This window comes from Olea europaea, chromosome 16 (assembly GCF_002742605.1).
Source record: "Olea europaea var. sylvestris chromosome 16, O_europaea_v1, whole genome shotgun sequence".
Classification (NCBI taxonomy): domain Eukaryota; kingdom Viridiplantae; phylum Streptophyta; class Magnoliopsida; order Lamiales; family Oleaceae; genus Olea; species Olea europaea.
The window spans coordinates 4,826,298-4,841,515 of record NC_036252.1 but is presented as its reverse complement, the minus strand read 5'-3'; the positions used below and the strand labels follow the sequence as shown (position 1 = coordinate 4,841,515).

The window sequence follows — 15,218 nt, the reverse complement described above, 5'->3', positions numbered from 1 at the left end:
ACCACCAGTTGGGAATCACTAAAGATTTTGATGTTTCCAAGTTCGAGATTAATGGCAAGTGCCATGGCTATGATGATAGCCTCATGCTCGACCTCATTGTTGGTTATCTCGAATTCGAACTTGAGTGGATACTGAATGTCCATGAGCATGTTCGGGCTCGTTATGATGACCCCTGTGCCTAAGCCCAAGGAGTTTGATACTCCATCCACGAAAATTTGCCAAACATCTGTTGTAGTACTCAAGCTCTCCTCTGGCCTTCGAGGATTTGGTGTGAGTTTTGTAATAAAATCCGCTAAAGCTTGGGCTTTGATGGACAGACGGGGTTTGAACTCTATGTCAAACTCCCTAAGTTCAATTGCCCACTTTAGTAATCTCACTGAGATGTCTGACTTTTGAAGGATGTGTTTCAGAGGCTGATTGGTGAGCACCACAATGGGGTGAGACTGAAAATATTGTCGAAGCTTTCGTGCTGCCGTTGTTAGGGCAAGAGCAAGTTGCTCGGCCAAAGTGTACTTGGTCTCCGCATCAAGTAGAACTTTACTCACGTAGTAAATGGGTTGCTGGGCTCTATTGACCTATTTTACCAAGACGCCGCTTACTCCGTTTTGAGATATGACTAAGTATAATAACAAAGTATCTCTGGGATCAGGTTTAGTGAGGATAGGAGAAGATGCAAATGTCTGTTTGAGCTCCTGAAAAGCCATTCAAAGGATTAGCTGCCTCTAAAAACTTTGAAGAAAGGGAAGCACCTGTCTGCTGCTCAGGGCATGAACCTGTTCAGGTTTGCTACCCTCCTTGTCATTTTTTGCACTTCTTTCTTAGTTCTAGGCGATTCCATTGTTGCTAAGGCCTGGATCTTATCGAGGTTAGCTTCTATCTCCTGATGAGTGATCATGAAGCCTAAAAATTTTCCCGAAGATACATCGAATAAACATTTTTTTGGGTTAAGCTTCATCCGATATTTTCGTAGGGTGGCAAACACCTCCTCCAAGTCAGATATGCGTTGCTATACCTTCTTACTCTTTACAACCATGTCGTCTACATAGACCTCGATGTTCTTCCCTATCAAATCGACGAAGACTTTGTTGATGAGCCTCTGATATGTCGCCCCAACATTTTTCAACCCAAATGGCATCACCCAATAGCAATATATGGTTGAATCAGCCATGAATGAAGTCTTCTCCTGGTCTTCTTCGGCCATGAGGATTTGATGATATCCTGAGAATGCATCTAAGAAGTTGTACAGCTTATGTCAGGATGCACTATCCACAAGATTGTCAATCCTAGGTAGCGGGTAGCTGTCTTTAGGGCACACCTTATTGAGATCTATGAAGTCGATGCAAACCCTCCATTTACCACTGACATTCTTCACAAGAACAACATTAGCGAGCCAATCAGGGTATTGGACTTCCCTTATGAACCCCGCTCTCACCAGTTTGCTAACTTCTTTCTGAATAACCACGTCTTTCCAGTGCAAACTATCTCCTCCTTTGCTTAACAGGTTTGGCCCCTAGGCTTATATTGAGTCTATGGACTGCTACTTCAAGGTCAATCCCTGGCATATCCTCAACCTTTCATGCAAAAACATCGATGTGGTGGGACAGACAATTGATGACTTCCTCCCGGAGGCTGGCTTTGAGATCCCGACCAATAGTTACCTTTTTTTCGTGCTCAAGCTCTACCACTTCGAATTCCTCAACCGGGGCAAGTCTACCCCTTGGCTCGAGCTCGAGGTCTGAAAGTTGCATGATGTATGTACTCATTTCTTGGATGCTAGTAACATAGCACTGTCTGGCAGTTGTTTGGTCTCTTCAAACTACTCCGATGCCATGGCTTGTCGGGAACTTCATTGCCAGGTGGAAAGTTGATACAATGGCTTGGATCTTGCTCAGTAGGGGCCTTACAAGAATGATGTTGTAAGCCATAGGGGTATTAACCACTTGGACGGATGTGATCTCTATCACTTGTGCATTACCAGAACCTAATGTAAGCGAAAGCTCGACGATGCCCTCAGGGATAATGACTCCACCACCAAATCCCTATAGAGAAGTTTTTATTGCTTTGAGCTGTTTATGAGAGAGCTTCATTTTCGCGAAAGCCTCCTATGAGAGTATGTTCGTTGCACTTCCATTATCAACCAGAATCCTCTTTACTTTAAAGTTAGCCACAATTGCAGAGACGACCAAGGCATCGTCATGAAAATATGATACTCCTTCCAAATATCTTGCTCCAAAGATAATGTCTTCGAGTTTATCATGGGATTCCTTCGAGGTATGAGCATGTTGGCGGGCATATTGCTTTCGCCCAATATTTGTGTCTCCTCCAGATGCTATGCCTCCAACGATAATATTAATGGTCCTGATAGTGGGTTAAGCCCTGCTTCCGGCTCCAAGCTCTTTCCGATTGTCACGATCATTCTTCGGGCATTTATCATGACCAATGTAATTCCTTAAGAGTCCTCTTTTAATGGGAGCTTCAATTTCCCGCTGCAAAGCTTGACAATCTTCCGTGATATGCCCATGATCTTGGTAAAATTCACAATACTTGCTCTTATCTCTCGTGTTAGGGGGCGACTTCATTCTTGAAGGCCGCCTTAATATTTTCATATCTTTGATTTCCATTAAGATATTTGCCTTGAAGTTGTTTAATCGGGTGAGGGGCCCTGGTCGACCTTTATTCTTGCGTTTTTCCCGAGGATACTCTGATCGGGAAACGGGATCATGTTGCTTCATTTTCTCGACCTTTTCATGGGAAGGATCATGTCTCGTTGGATTTAGTGTTTCCTCCATATTAATATATTTTTCAGCTCGGGTGAAGAGCTCGGTCACTGTCTACGATGGGGTCTTTGATAAGGACATCTTGAAAGCTTCACGTCTTATGGTGCAAGTGAGGGCGGAGACAGCCGCTGTGATGTGAAGGTCGGGTATTTGAAGCCTTTCTTTGTTAAACCTCGTCATAAATCCTCGTAGGGTTTCACTTGGTCCCTGGCGAAGTTGCATGAGAGAGGCCACAGTCTTTCTGATTCACTTGCTACTTGCAAAGAAGGCTGAGAACTTATCAGCCAAATTTGAGAATGAGGCTATGGAGTTGGGCTCCAATGTTGAGAACCAATCTCTAGCAGCATTAGTCAGCGTTTGCGGGAAAGCTTTTCACATAACATGATCCGGCGCAACTTGCGAATTCATGATATCGGTATATATATTGAGATGGTTGATTGGGTCGGTCGTCCCATCATACTCTTTAATGCGAGGATATTTGAATCTGTTGGGCAGGGGATATGACAGTATCTTCGGCGTGAATGGAGTGTTAGGGGTAAAACCCGTTGGCCCCTGAGCATTTCGTTGCAGACCAGCTGTAATTCCTTCTTGAATGATTCGGGCAATCTCTCCGGAATCTATGACGACCGATCTCGAGTGCGAGGCCATATTGTGAATGCCCGAGATTCCTACTCCGCCAGTTGTGGGGTTTGGTGGTCGGGCTTGAGCATCAACCATAAAACCACCATGCTCTGCCTGCGCTTGTGATGGATGCGCGTACAAGTGTAGTTTAGTGGGATTGACTTCTAAAGACAGGAATTCTTTTCACCAAAGCTGTGGATGTAGGGATTCAAGCGAATAATAGCCCTAGTCTAATCGCGGAGTCTTCTATCTATAGAACCCCAAATAATTCGAGACACCTTAGTGGCACTACGACAAGAATATTGGATGATTAAAGTATACTTCAGATTTTTAGTCTCACTTGAGACCCATTTTCGACATAGGAAACATTCGATTTGGAAAATGATATCTAAATAAAAGTTGTAGCTCTTTGAGTTACTTTTCCAACGCACTTTGAATTACCTAAATCGGATATTGGAAGAAGAAGTTATGTTAGAAACACTGAAAGCTGTGCAGTGTCAATCGGACTACAACCGGTCGACCGAAGCTGCCTGAAATGAAAATTCTCGTTTTTCTCTAGAATTTAAATATTTATTTTCATCAATTATTTTCTCAAAGGGCCACCCACGTTTTTGGCAATAAAAACCCCCTACTAAATTGAAGCATTTAACCTCAAACTTAAATGACACCTATGTTTTCTCTCTTAAATGAAATTTGACCCTTCATTTGCTTTAAGTTATTGGATATTTACTTATAAATAGAGACATCATTTCACTCATTTTGTCTCACACCAAAAACAAAAGTTTTTACATACTAAAGAAAGAGTTTCCAAGAGAGAAAAAGACAGGGAGGAAAGCTATTTTTTCTAGAAGTTTAAGAAGTGTTTTCAAGTATCAATTCTCAACGGTTTTCAAACATCCAAAGAGTGCATTTCTTTCAACATCCAAGTTTCATCGAAATTTTCAATCCAAGTTTTTAAAATTTCAAAAGCATTAATCAAGGTAGGTAGAGGTGTAATGTGTTTAATTGTGTTAAGTTATAAGTTTCGATTCATGTTAATGTTTGTATGTCAAATGGTACTCCGGTATAGCATATCTCTCTATGTTAATGGTTGTATGTCAAATGGTACTCCTGTACGGCATACCCCTCTATGTTGAAGAAATGTTCGTATGTCAAATGGTGCCATCGGGTACGGCATACCCCTTCATGTCAAATGGTGCCTCCGGGTACGGCATGTATGAAAAGTTATAAAATTAATGTTTTGAAATGTATAGCTTGATTACGAATACACCTATGACACCTATTAAATTTTTCAACTCACGGGTTTAATCTCATCTCTACAGATTGAAGGAATTCTACCTCGAGCATGGATGGAGGAGAAGATGGAGAGTGATGCAACGAGCCCATGGAAATCCGGTGAATAAGTGATTTGAATTTATTTTTATAAAATGTTTTCCAATGTTATTTCTTTAAAGTTTTGAATAATGTAGAATGCGAGAACAAGTTATGTTTTCTTCAAATAAATTACATTTTGTTGTTTTGAAAAATGATTCAGTGTTTTTGTTTAAAGTATTTGAAATATTGTTATTTAAATTATTATCCGAAGATGTAAGCTTCCGCTAAAACGTATACACTTATTACTAAACCATCGCTTAAGTTGAGTAAAGTAAGTAGCATTCCGATCCATTAAGAGTCGGGGCTTATACTATCTATGACGTAAAACCTAAGTGTGGGGATTTGAAGGACACTTTGATAGTCAACTAAGCTAACCCAACAAAATTCGAGTTTTTTCTAGACTAGACCTTCGGGAGGTGGAGAGTGAGTCTTCTTTTATTTCCCCTCGTTTTCATATTAATAATTTAATTATTAATAAAAAAAAAAGAAACCCTTCTCCATCGTTATGGAGTTCTTCTGCTCTAATCTCAAAAATAGAAGGTCAGCTGACTGAGGTTGCTTTGTTCCTTATAGCACTGTGTCAAGTTCTCCTTTCATTGGTCTCGGGTGAAGTATCAATTTTTCAGATACTAACTTTGTCTTTTCTCATCTGTCGTCCTTTGGGTTGAATTTCTTTGACTTAACAGTTGCGTGAGTGTGGCCACTTACTGACGGAGCTCTTCAAAGGCTTCGGTTGTGACGATCGCCGGCAGAGGTGCGGGCACTCCAGATGACTCTTCTTAAGGAGCTGGTTGATCTTCAGCAGGATGAGGGATGAGAGCGGATGAGCTTGCGGGAGGAAGACCTGATCGCGTGTTAACCACGGCTTTTAGTAGCGCTTCCCACAGACGGCGCCAATAATACTACCAAAAATCGTACCTGTTGATTTTTCGAACTTAAGGATTTTGGATGAGTATGATCGTAGTCTTTCGGTACCTGAAATAAAGGCAACGAGGTATGTTCTCGTCGCTCCTCCAATGCTTAAGTCAGAAACTGAATTATGTGCGTGAGACTATAAACTGAAAATAATGAGAATGTACCTTAATAATGGCTCAAGGTTCTGTATTTATAGAGGTGCATGGTGCTTCCTGATAAGATTCAACTATCTGGGTATCCTTATTCGATAGTCCCATGAGAAAGCAGTGTTTGGATCCTACTGTGATTAGAAGACCAATTGTTAAGAGGACTCTCTTGGACTTAGGAGATGTGGTTTGAAGTATTCGTGTCAGATAAGAGTTATTAGGGGATGAACCTTTTCCTTAGTATGAGGAAGATGGTAGTTGAGGATCTCAAGGGATTTTCCCGAGGTATTATTCCCGAGGAATTTCAGCATCCTGTGACAATTAACAAGGTTGGGCATAGGATATCTCGAGGACCTAATGAATCCTGAGCACTAATGACCGGAAATCGTAAGAAATGCCCTCACAAATGGTCGGGATGAAAGTGGTCGAGATACGCAGGGAATGTCACTATCAAGTATCATATAGTATGATGCAGTTTACCTTATCATAGAACCATGGTGGAATTCTGTCACGGATTCTTGGCCTATATTCGTGCATGCCCATAGGTTCGAGCACCAAATTTATGTGACTCGACACCAACGGTCAACCCAAGTCCAATTTCAATGGTATCATTCACATAAATAAGGGTGATTCATCCAAGGAATTCTGAAGAGAAGAATAGTGGCTCTATACAGATCTAAAATGTTCCTTAAATATTTATCTTCTTGCTAAAAATTGTCATTTTTTTTTTTTATATTAAGCGTTTAATTTCCTATGTTTTCTATGAATCAATTAGAACTCAAAAATTCGTATGTTCGATAAAAAATATCCTACAATAAATAATTAAACTTCGAAGATAATTTATTTCGACCCCAATATTTCAATTTGTCGATTGACTTTTAGCATAACGATATGATTATGTCTCAAAAATTAGTCACGGTATTGACGTTTTTATCAACCGAATAAAATTAGTATTTGACTCAATTTAAATTCCGTGACAAAAGGGTACTACAACTTGTTGTTCTTTAGTTTCCCATGACACATGACACGTCTGTAACGAGTCTGGGCCCAATACTTGAACTGGATATAGAGAGGCCCGATAAAAATTACCCGTTACTAGGTCACACCCGACCCGATTATGCTTTTATTCAAAGGCAGGGGCAATTCTGTCGAAACATTGTTGAAATTTTCGGAATCCCCAAATTATTTTTCCACCCAAAACGCAACCGCCAAAATCACTCCACGGATTCGAAAAAGTCAACAAAAGAAATAAAAATTACTCACCTAACACACACACATTTTGCTTTGTGCTCATCTCCTCAATTGCTTTTGAAGGTATATCTAATTTTTATCCTCTATGGTTTGTTTAGTTTTTGTTCATGAGGTTTAGTGTAGTAGGTAAAAGTCGTAATGCGGTTCGTCTATTTTGATAGTTTTCCCTTTTTTTTTTTGGGTAATTTTGTGGCCGTTTTTTTTTTTAAGTTTGTTAGATCTATTCGGATTTAAGGAAATATTTTCTTATTTCTTTCCTACGTCTTAATTAAACAATGATATTAGAAAAAAGATCTAAATAGAATGGAGATTGAAAAAAAAATTACTACTTTTTTACAAGTACAGATGTTGTATTTGCGTTGTTTAATTTCTTGGCTAGGTATGGAATTGTTAACTTGTAATTTCTTTGTTGACGATCGAAGTTAAGGTGAGGGAAATGGCTGGAAAAGGTGGCAAAGGGCTTTTGGCCGGAAAGACGACCGCAGCTGCGGCGAACAAAGACAAGGACAAGAAAAAGGCGCCGACTTCTCGTTCAGCCCGTGCTGGTCTTCAGGTAAAATTTATTTGCCGCCCGTTAGATCTGTTGGATTAAATTAAGTAATGTTGAGTTTTACTTACGTGCCACTGTACTTGTTCTTGAAATGAGACGTCGAGAAAGCATAATTTTCTAGTTAATGAGACTAATCTTAATCCTTTGTGGGCTAAAAGCTAAAACTTGAAATTTGAATTGTTTGCCTGAGTAAGTGATTCTTTCAAAACGAGAATGACAATGTCAATTCTTATATAATCAGTAAGACCCGTTGCAATTGAAGAAAATCATGGTTTGCTTAATTTCTCAATGTGATGAATACAAAGGCCGTAGTTGAATTTGCGAATTCTTGGTTAATTGCATGTTTGTCACGGTACATTGGGTTGTTCTAGATGATATTAAGAATGAACTATAAGTTAAAATCTTATCCATCTTAGTGCCCTATTCAGTCGTGTATCTTGAAACGATAGAGATAATTAATACCAGTGAATGCCAGCCCTCTCTGAACTTTTGATCTAGTTTATGATGCTAATGGAAACTAGCAATGCAGTCATTTGTGCTCTGGATCTTGGGTTTCTGCATACACGTGGGTGACTGTGGATGTCAAGCCCTTAGCCGCTGTAACATTGCTGATCCAACACAAAGTTTTTGCAAAAGTTTATAAAGTAATTATTGTTGTCTGAGCTAGATTTAGAGTTTTGTCCATGGAGGTTAAATGTTTGGCCTGATTATTAGGTTAATTTGATTGTTTCTTTCTCACATTCCTGTCGCATGACGTAGAACTGACATACTTGTTGCCCAGTGATAAATCTTTTTTCTGTGTTTTATCCCCTGTTTGGTCCCCCATTTTCTGAAATTAATTTATCCTCAAACTCATTTTCTACCTGGGACCCACAGTTTTCATCAAGTCATCAGTTCGAGCCCGATTATCCTTAAACCAATGTGAGTTCTTTCATTTGGATTTGCTCCCCCGTCACGATTCAATGAGAATGGATAAGAGGCTTGTGGGATTGATTTCAAATTATACATTTTATCAATTTTTATCAAAATCTACTAAGAATCCGTTTTTTTTTTTTGCCAAGCCAAATAGGGGCTTAATTTTAATTTTTAACCAATGCATTTGGTTTTGTTTATTGGAGTCTAGTTTCCAGTTGGTCGAATTCATCGTCACCTAAAGTCAAGAACTAATGCCCATGGGAGAGTTGGAGCCACAGCTGCTGTTTATTCTGCTGCAATTCTTGAATATTTGACAGCAGAAGTTCTTGAGTTAGCTGGAAATGCGAGCAAAGACTTGAAAGTTAAGAGAATAACACCACGGCATTTGCAGCTGGCCATTCGAGGGGATGAGGAGCTGGACACCCTTATCAAAGGAACCATTGCTGGTGGTGGCGTGATTCCTCACATCCACAAATCCCTCATCAACAAAACCACCAAGGAATGAGTAAATGTGTTTTGCTTACTGCTGTTGAACTGACGAACTTGTTTATTTTGTGATTGTGTTTATTTCTCTTGTTCTTAGGTAAGTGTGGTAGGAACTTATGCAGGTTGAAAATTTACATTTTAGATCACCTAATTGAACTGGTAGCTATGTTTTGATGTAGTTATTTCCATTTAACTTTAAAGCTAGTGTTACAATGTTTCATTGTATGGCTATTCTCGTACCATTGAATTATCATGAAGTTCCCGTCTGGGAGCATTCTACACATACAGGGGAAATGTATACATATGCATTACAGAATACACACAACAATGGTGTCCATCGAAATAAAATATTCACATGGGGCCCACCCCATGTGAGTGCCCTGTGGAATTCCTGTGAGATTATTCCCTGTACATAGGGAATAATTCTCCCGTCTGTGTCTCCAACTCTAGGCGACTTTATTTTCACTTTCACTCCACACGAAGTACTAAGTGGCATTCTGTAGCCTCCCCAAAATTGACTAATCGCTCATTATCATGCACGTTCTTGACATTCTGCACCGTGAGTGAGACAAATGCTCTTCAAAACTGTAATGAGCGATGGTTCAGTCTCCCTGCTGCAACCTTGCATTAGCAAGTTTTCCCTGTTTGTGCGCCTTCGTGAAACACAATACAAGTGTTAAACATTGGAAATTATACGATTCATACTTTTATACTACATACACTAATTTGGTTCATGAAGAAAATTACAAGGTCTGGTTTACCTTAAACTTTTAGGTAGTTCTTTAAACTTTGCAAAAACAAAACAAAAAAATATAATTTATTATCTCCAACAAAATAGCCTTAGCTCAATAATTTGTCATGATGTATTTGTTTTGTAATATGTAGTGGAATTTATTCTGCACAAAACACTATTATGGAAATAAAAATGGTTGAGTACTTGTTAAAAAATGACATGTGTATTTTATTATTTGAGGATAACCGAACAAGTACATTGTTATAAACAAACTCACCTAAGCAAGCATTTAAATAAGGACTTGAATATTATGAGAATTTTACGTTTTATTTTAATTAATGTTCGGCACTGCTTGTTATGCTTTGTCAATTGAATAAATCAAAATTAATTTTTCACCAATTTTTTATTCAACCAAATTTTTCCGTAGAGCTGTAACTATTTATGTTGTGCCAAAAGTGCTATCAAACAAAAAAGCATCTTTGGTCCGAACCTGAAAATATAAGCAAGTTGCATAGACTTCGTCGAAATACTAACAAGCATTGTTAAAAAAAAGGAAAAAAATAAATGTGCTGAAAATTCCAATTCTTTCCAAGAATCAGTATAGCTGCAAAGTCTTCTTTATATGCTCTTATCCTTCTGTTCTCTTCTTCTAAGTTCTAACCCAAATATCTTCTTAACACTTATCGATTGTGTACTTCCCAAATTGTATCTTTCTCTTTACTCCAAAGTGCCAACATGGTTGCGTCGCTTGTTCACCAGTGCATAAGCCCTGTATCAGCGCGAGTCGACCGGAGAGACATTCAGAAGCTTAGACATTATCCCTTTATTACCTGTGTTCTTACAAAACCAAAAATGAATACAGAGACATCAACTCTTGACTCCAAGAAAGTTTACAAGGATAACTGGTTTGATCTTCTTGCCATTAATCACATCTCAAAAAACTTACAAGCTTCAACAGGTTCTCTCTCTCTCTCTCTCTCTCTCTCTCTCTCTCTCTCTCTCTCTCTCTTTTTCATTTGATAAACAGTTAAATTTTGAAGTCATTTTCAACATTTCTTTGTGTTAATCGCTTCATTTGATAAACAGTTAAAAACCATCTCAACTACAAATCAAATTTTCTTGTTTGAGCTGGTTTATATCGTTTTAAAAAAATATATCCAACAATGAATTTACAGCATAGAAAAACATGGCTATGTTTGAGCTCCATTTTTATGTTTAAAAAAAAATTAATAATAATAATAATAAAAAAATAAATAAATAAAGAGTTTTGTAGTAGTGAATGTTTGAAAATATGGTTAAAAAGTAGACAAATGTTTTGAGTTTACATGTAAATTATTTTATTAAAAAAGTGTTTGGATGTAAACGATTTTGAAAAAAAGTAAATTTTTAGAAATTAAGGCTCAATCAGGGACTATATATCCTATTTATATATATATATATATATATATATATATATACATATCTGTCTCGATCTCTCTCACACATACACACGCAGGATTTAGGAGCAGCAAGGGGGGATATGATGGCTTTGTGGAAGCTGCAACAATGGCGACAAAGTTGTTTAGTCCAACTGAGCAGCAGAAAATTGTTAATCAAACACTTGATATGGCCTTCCCTAGGCCTATACTTAACATGGCAAGTTCATTTTATCGATATATTTGATCATCTTTATCATAATTGCTCTATATATTAATTTTCTAAAAATTGATTGGCTGAAGAAATTAAAATTAAAAATAAAAAAATAGGCAAGAAGACAGGAATTTTAAAAAATGCTATACTTATATAGCCCTGTTTGGTGGAAATTAAAATCTAAACTTTAATCTAGGTCAAAGTAAACAATTAATTTTAATCATATATTTTATTAGATCCACAAATTTAACCATACAATTCATCAACTTTTATCAAAACCTTTAAAAAAATATAATTTTAATCCCACCAAATAGGAAAATAGCAATTTTTGTCTGAAAGTATTCTTTTGTCATAACTTCTGCTTGTTCTAATAGCTTTTCTAATCAAATAAAGCACTTTTTTATAAAATAATTCAAATATAATTTCTTAATAGTAGAAATAACTTTTCAAAAGTTTTGACATTTGAGCCATATACTAAAGATTTTTTGTTAGTACCATTTTTGTCATGCGCATGAATGAAGAAGTTATATGGTAAGAGGAGAATTGAGCTAAACATGCATGCAATTGATGTTTATTTCGTGCAAGCAACTGTTAAATGCAATATAAAATTTTAGACGCTAATTGTGTTTCATTTTATTTTCTGATTTCTGAAAAGAGTTAAGCTTTAAATTTAATTTCATTTTTCCGTCTAAAACACATTTAAATCTAGTTTATTAGTTGTGAAACGATAATTTGCTCGACTACATCAATAATTAGGCTTTGTTTGAACCCTATTTTAATAGTGATTTTTTTTTTTTTAAAGAATCTATGGTTGAAAGTGGGAAAACGTTTGAATTTACATGTAAAACTATTTTTTTTTAGGGAATATGCGATTGAAATGAATTTGGAGAAATATAATTTTTAGAGAATGAGACTCAAATAAGAGCTTAATTGAATAATTTTAATTATTTTTATAATGATTCTAACCAAAATCAACTTCATGCTAATTTAAGTCACATAGATGTTAATTAGAATTTTAATTTGTATGGTATTTGCCTCAAACTATATTAATGCATCATAAATCCTAAATATAATGATGGTAGATGACACGTTCTTTTTAGGATTTTTTTTAGTAAATTATCACAGCTGACATCATGATGATGCACAAGAGAATAAGGACTGCAATATAGTGAAAATGAAATTTTTTATAAGTTTCTAATAGAATGTCAAATATAGATAGGGAAACTATTTACATTCTAGTTCCTCATCATAAATTGAATTTGTTCGGTCTCGAAAAATAACAATAACAAGCTTCTCAATACAAATATTCGAAAAAAATAAAATCATGTTAAACATTCAAATAATGCAATTATATACAGGACTTGATTAGTGTTTGTGTTCGCATTTAACTACAGATTAGGACCCTGATGCCACAATCTAGACTTACAAGGGAATTTTTCGCCGTCTTCACAACGATTTTCTTTGCTTGGCTTGTCGGTCCTTGTGAGGTGCGTTGAAAATTGTGTATTTTGGAATTATTAAGAAAAGAATGCAACCAAAAGAGAGATGTTATTGACATATTTGGTACGTTGAATTGAACATGAAAAAATATTATTAAGAGAAAGAGGTATCAATCCTCTTCAGTTCGATGTACCAATTACCAATTCTACCATATGCAGTATTAGCAACAAAAAAGATAATGCGGCCCAGGGCAGGGTCGGTGGGGGCCTTTAAGGTTGGGGTTCAACCTTTAACAAAAAAGATAATGCCAATTCTGTGTAGCAAACGTGCGATTAAAGAAAGTACAAATGATCACACACATACCACAGTTTGCGCAATGGTCAAGCAGTGGAAGTAATATATGTCCTCTTTCTCTTGACACAAGGTGAAAGAGTCGGAGTTCGAGGGAGCAAAAGAGAAAAATGTCGTCCATATAAAGAAATGCAGGTACCTTTTACTTTCAAAATAAATAAACCATAATTTTTCCAATGAGAAACTACATACCTAATTGAAACAGCTTCAAGCTACAAAAATAATCTATTTCCGTAGCTATGGTTGTCCCTCGTGCTCTCTTTCTCTAGCGTCATCATAACAAAATCTTAATTAATTATTATTGTCCTTTTCTTTTCTAGTCTTAACAACATCTTCATTGTGATCCTCTCATTTTGTTCCCAATAATTTTCTACAGGTTTTTGGAGGAGACCAATTGTGTAGGAATGTGCACTAACCTATGCAAGATGCCATCTCAAGCGTTCATTCAAGAGTCACTGGGTATGCCTTCCACCATGGTGCCCAGTAAGTATCTTTCGACTTGCTTGTAAAGTAATCCTTCATTCATACAATCTCGATCAGGGGGAGAGACCTTCCCCTTTTTCTTTCTCAAAAAAGGCCCGATACTGACACCAAGAAACGAAAGCTAGGGGAGCAGAGCCCTTGCTATCAACTTCTTAAAGACCTAGACTAAGTTCAATATTCACATTTATGTACATATAAATTAGAACATATATCAATCAAGCCTTAATTTTTCCATAGAAAAATAGTTTTTCCGATTGAAGACATGGAAGGACAAAGGCGAAGAAGGAGGATTACTCTCTATTTGTACACTTTTGGTGTAAGCCCACGCATAATAAATTATATGCGACCCCCCTCTATGTGAGGGGTGTAAACAATCATGTACACAAAAAGTGTACAAATAGCATTGTCCAAAAAGAACCACGCTAGAGCTATAGCATAGTTTACATGGTGACTGACAGCCCCCTGCCTTTTTTTATTGACGCAGCCCCCTGTTGTAAGGGGGTGTAATTTGTACAAATATCAAAACCCATTAAATGGAGGGTCCCATCCATAAGCCTACTTAATGCAGAAAATAGCCCATCATAGCTTATTTGAAATTTCCACCATGTAATGCATTACGGCTAAATATATAACTCAATTCTTTATATTATAAAGCTTGTCCCCAAAAAGGAAAAGGGGACAAAATCTCGAGACAAACCAGCAAAGGCACCATTTTTTATTTAAAAATGGTCATGTCTGAGCTTATCATCCTTCCATGGCCTATTCCAAGGATGTGTAAAGAAAATGTTAGAAGTCTGTTAGGCTCTAGTATCTGCAAAAATTAATAAATAATAATACTAAGGCAAAACATATAAGTTACAGTCCAACAGTTCTGCAAACTTAATGCCTCAGTTGATATTTGAGTTTTATAGGAACAGAAAAAAAACCTTTCTGTTTGCAGATTTTGAAGATATGAGCTGTGAGATGATATTTGGTCAGCAACCTCCACCACCAAGCAGCGATCCAGCCTTCACACAACCATGTTACAAACAATGTAATTATTTAAAATTTAATCTATCATCACATTCTATTAATTTTGAAATGCATAGCAGAATTGTTTCATTTAGAATAATGAAATTTAGCTCAAGTATAGCTGGTCTATTATAATTAGCTAAATGATAACAACATTGCCTGCCATGTTTCATAAACAAATATGAATAAAGGTGATGGGAATATTATGCTTATGCTCCTCTATGTCATTCGTGCAGGCAAGGCAACCCAAAGGCACCAGAAAAACTGCACCAGCTCGTAGGGTGTAGCTGTTCAAAAAGAACAAGAAAAGTAAAGAAAAATAATATGAACAATGAGATGAGGAAGAAAGGACTCAGAGAGTATAAGAGGAAGGCAATTATATTCTAATTCAATCAGATCCTTCTCTGATCATAATAATCTGTCAGATATATCCCAGTAAGATATTTCCAGCTGATTTATCATACAACTCTTTCATGACAAAAAATTGAAAATTATAAATTACACAGCAAAATACTATGAATTGATTATTATGAGAG

The 15,218-nt window shown here is 36.8% G+C and overlaps 3 protein-coding genes and 1 long non-coding RNA gene across 7 annotated transcripts; 2 read left to right on the top strand and 2 right to left on the bottom strand.

The window, feature by feature from the left end:
• Nucleotides 1-1,811: 1,811 nt before the first annotated feature.
• LOC111412528 lies at nucleotides 1,812-2,789 on the bottom strand. Its single transcript, XM_023043466.1, has 3 exons — nucleotides 2,438-2,789; nucleotides 2,139-2,335; nucleotides 1,812-2,039 (listed from the first exon to the last, which is right to left on the bottom strand). The coding sequence occupies exons 1-3, from the start codon at nucleotides 2,787-2,789 to the stop codon at nucleotides 1,812-1,814; spliced, it is 777 nt and encodes a 258-aa protein (XP_022899234.1).
• Nucleotides 2,790-7,002: 4,213 nt separating this feature from the next.
• LOC111411829 (probable histone H2A variant 1) lies at nucleotides 7,003-9,285 on the top strand. 3 transcript variants are annotated; one of them, XM_023042457.1, is made up of 3 exons: nucleotides 7,003-7,147; nucleotides 7,512-7,637; nucleotides 8,758-9,285. In XM_023042457.1, exons 2-3 carry the CDS (start codon nucleotides 7,521-7,523, stop codon nucleotides 9,052-9,054), a joined length of 414 nt encoding a protein of 137 aa, XP_022898225.1. In that variant the 5' UTR covers nucleotides 7,003-7,147; nucleotides 7,512-7,520; the 3' UTR covers nucleotides 9,055-9,285. The 3 variants fall into 3 exon arrangements, with proteins under 3 accessions (XP_022898225.1, XP_022898224.1, XP_022898223.1); XM_023042456.1 differs by having other exon boundaries at nucleotides 7,507-7,637; XM_023042455.1 differs by lacking the exon at nucleotides 7,003-7,147 and adding an exon at nucleotides 7,157-7,210 and having other exon boundaries at nucleotides 7,507-7,637.
• A 929-nt stretch (nucleotides 9,286-10,214) lies between these two features.
• Nucleotides 10,215-15,189, top strand: LOC111411827 (beta-carotene isomerase D27, chloroplastic-like). Of its 2 annotated transcripts, XM_023042453.1 has the most exons (7): nucleotides 10,216-10,726; nucleotides 11,264-11,403; nucleotides 12,792-12,884; nucleotides 13,262-13,323; nucleotides 13,565-13,671; nucleotides 14,612-14,704; nucleotides 14,919-15,189. In XM_023042453.1, the coding sequence occupies exons 1-7, from the start codon at nucleotides 10,504-10,506 to the stop codon at nucleotides 14,960-14,962; spliced, it is 762 nt and encodes a 253-aa protein (XP_022898221.1). In that variant the 5' UTR covers nucleotides 10,216-10,503; the 3' UTR covers nucleotides 14,963-15,189. The 2 variants fall into 2 exon arrangements, with proteins under 2 accessions (XP_022898222.1, XP_022898221.1); XM_023042454.1 differs by lacking the exon at nucleotides 14,612-14,704 and having other exon boundaries at nucleotides 10,215-10,726; nucleotides 14,919-15,188.
• LOC111411828 lies at nucleotides 13,883-14,684 on the bottom strand. The gene is made up of 2 exons (XR_002705911.1): nucleotides 14,598-14,684; nucleotides 13,883-14,430 (listed from the first exon to the last, which is right to left on the bottom strand). It is a non-coding gene; the product is annotated as an uncharacterized LOC111411828 (long non-coding RNA).
• Nucleotides 15,190-15,218: the final 29 nt, after the last annotated feature.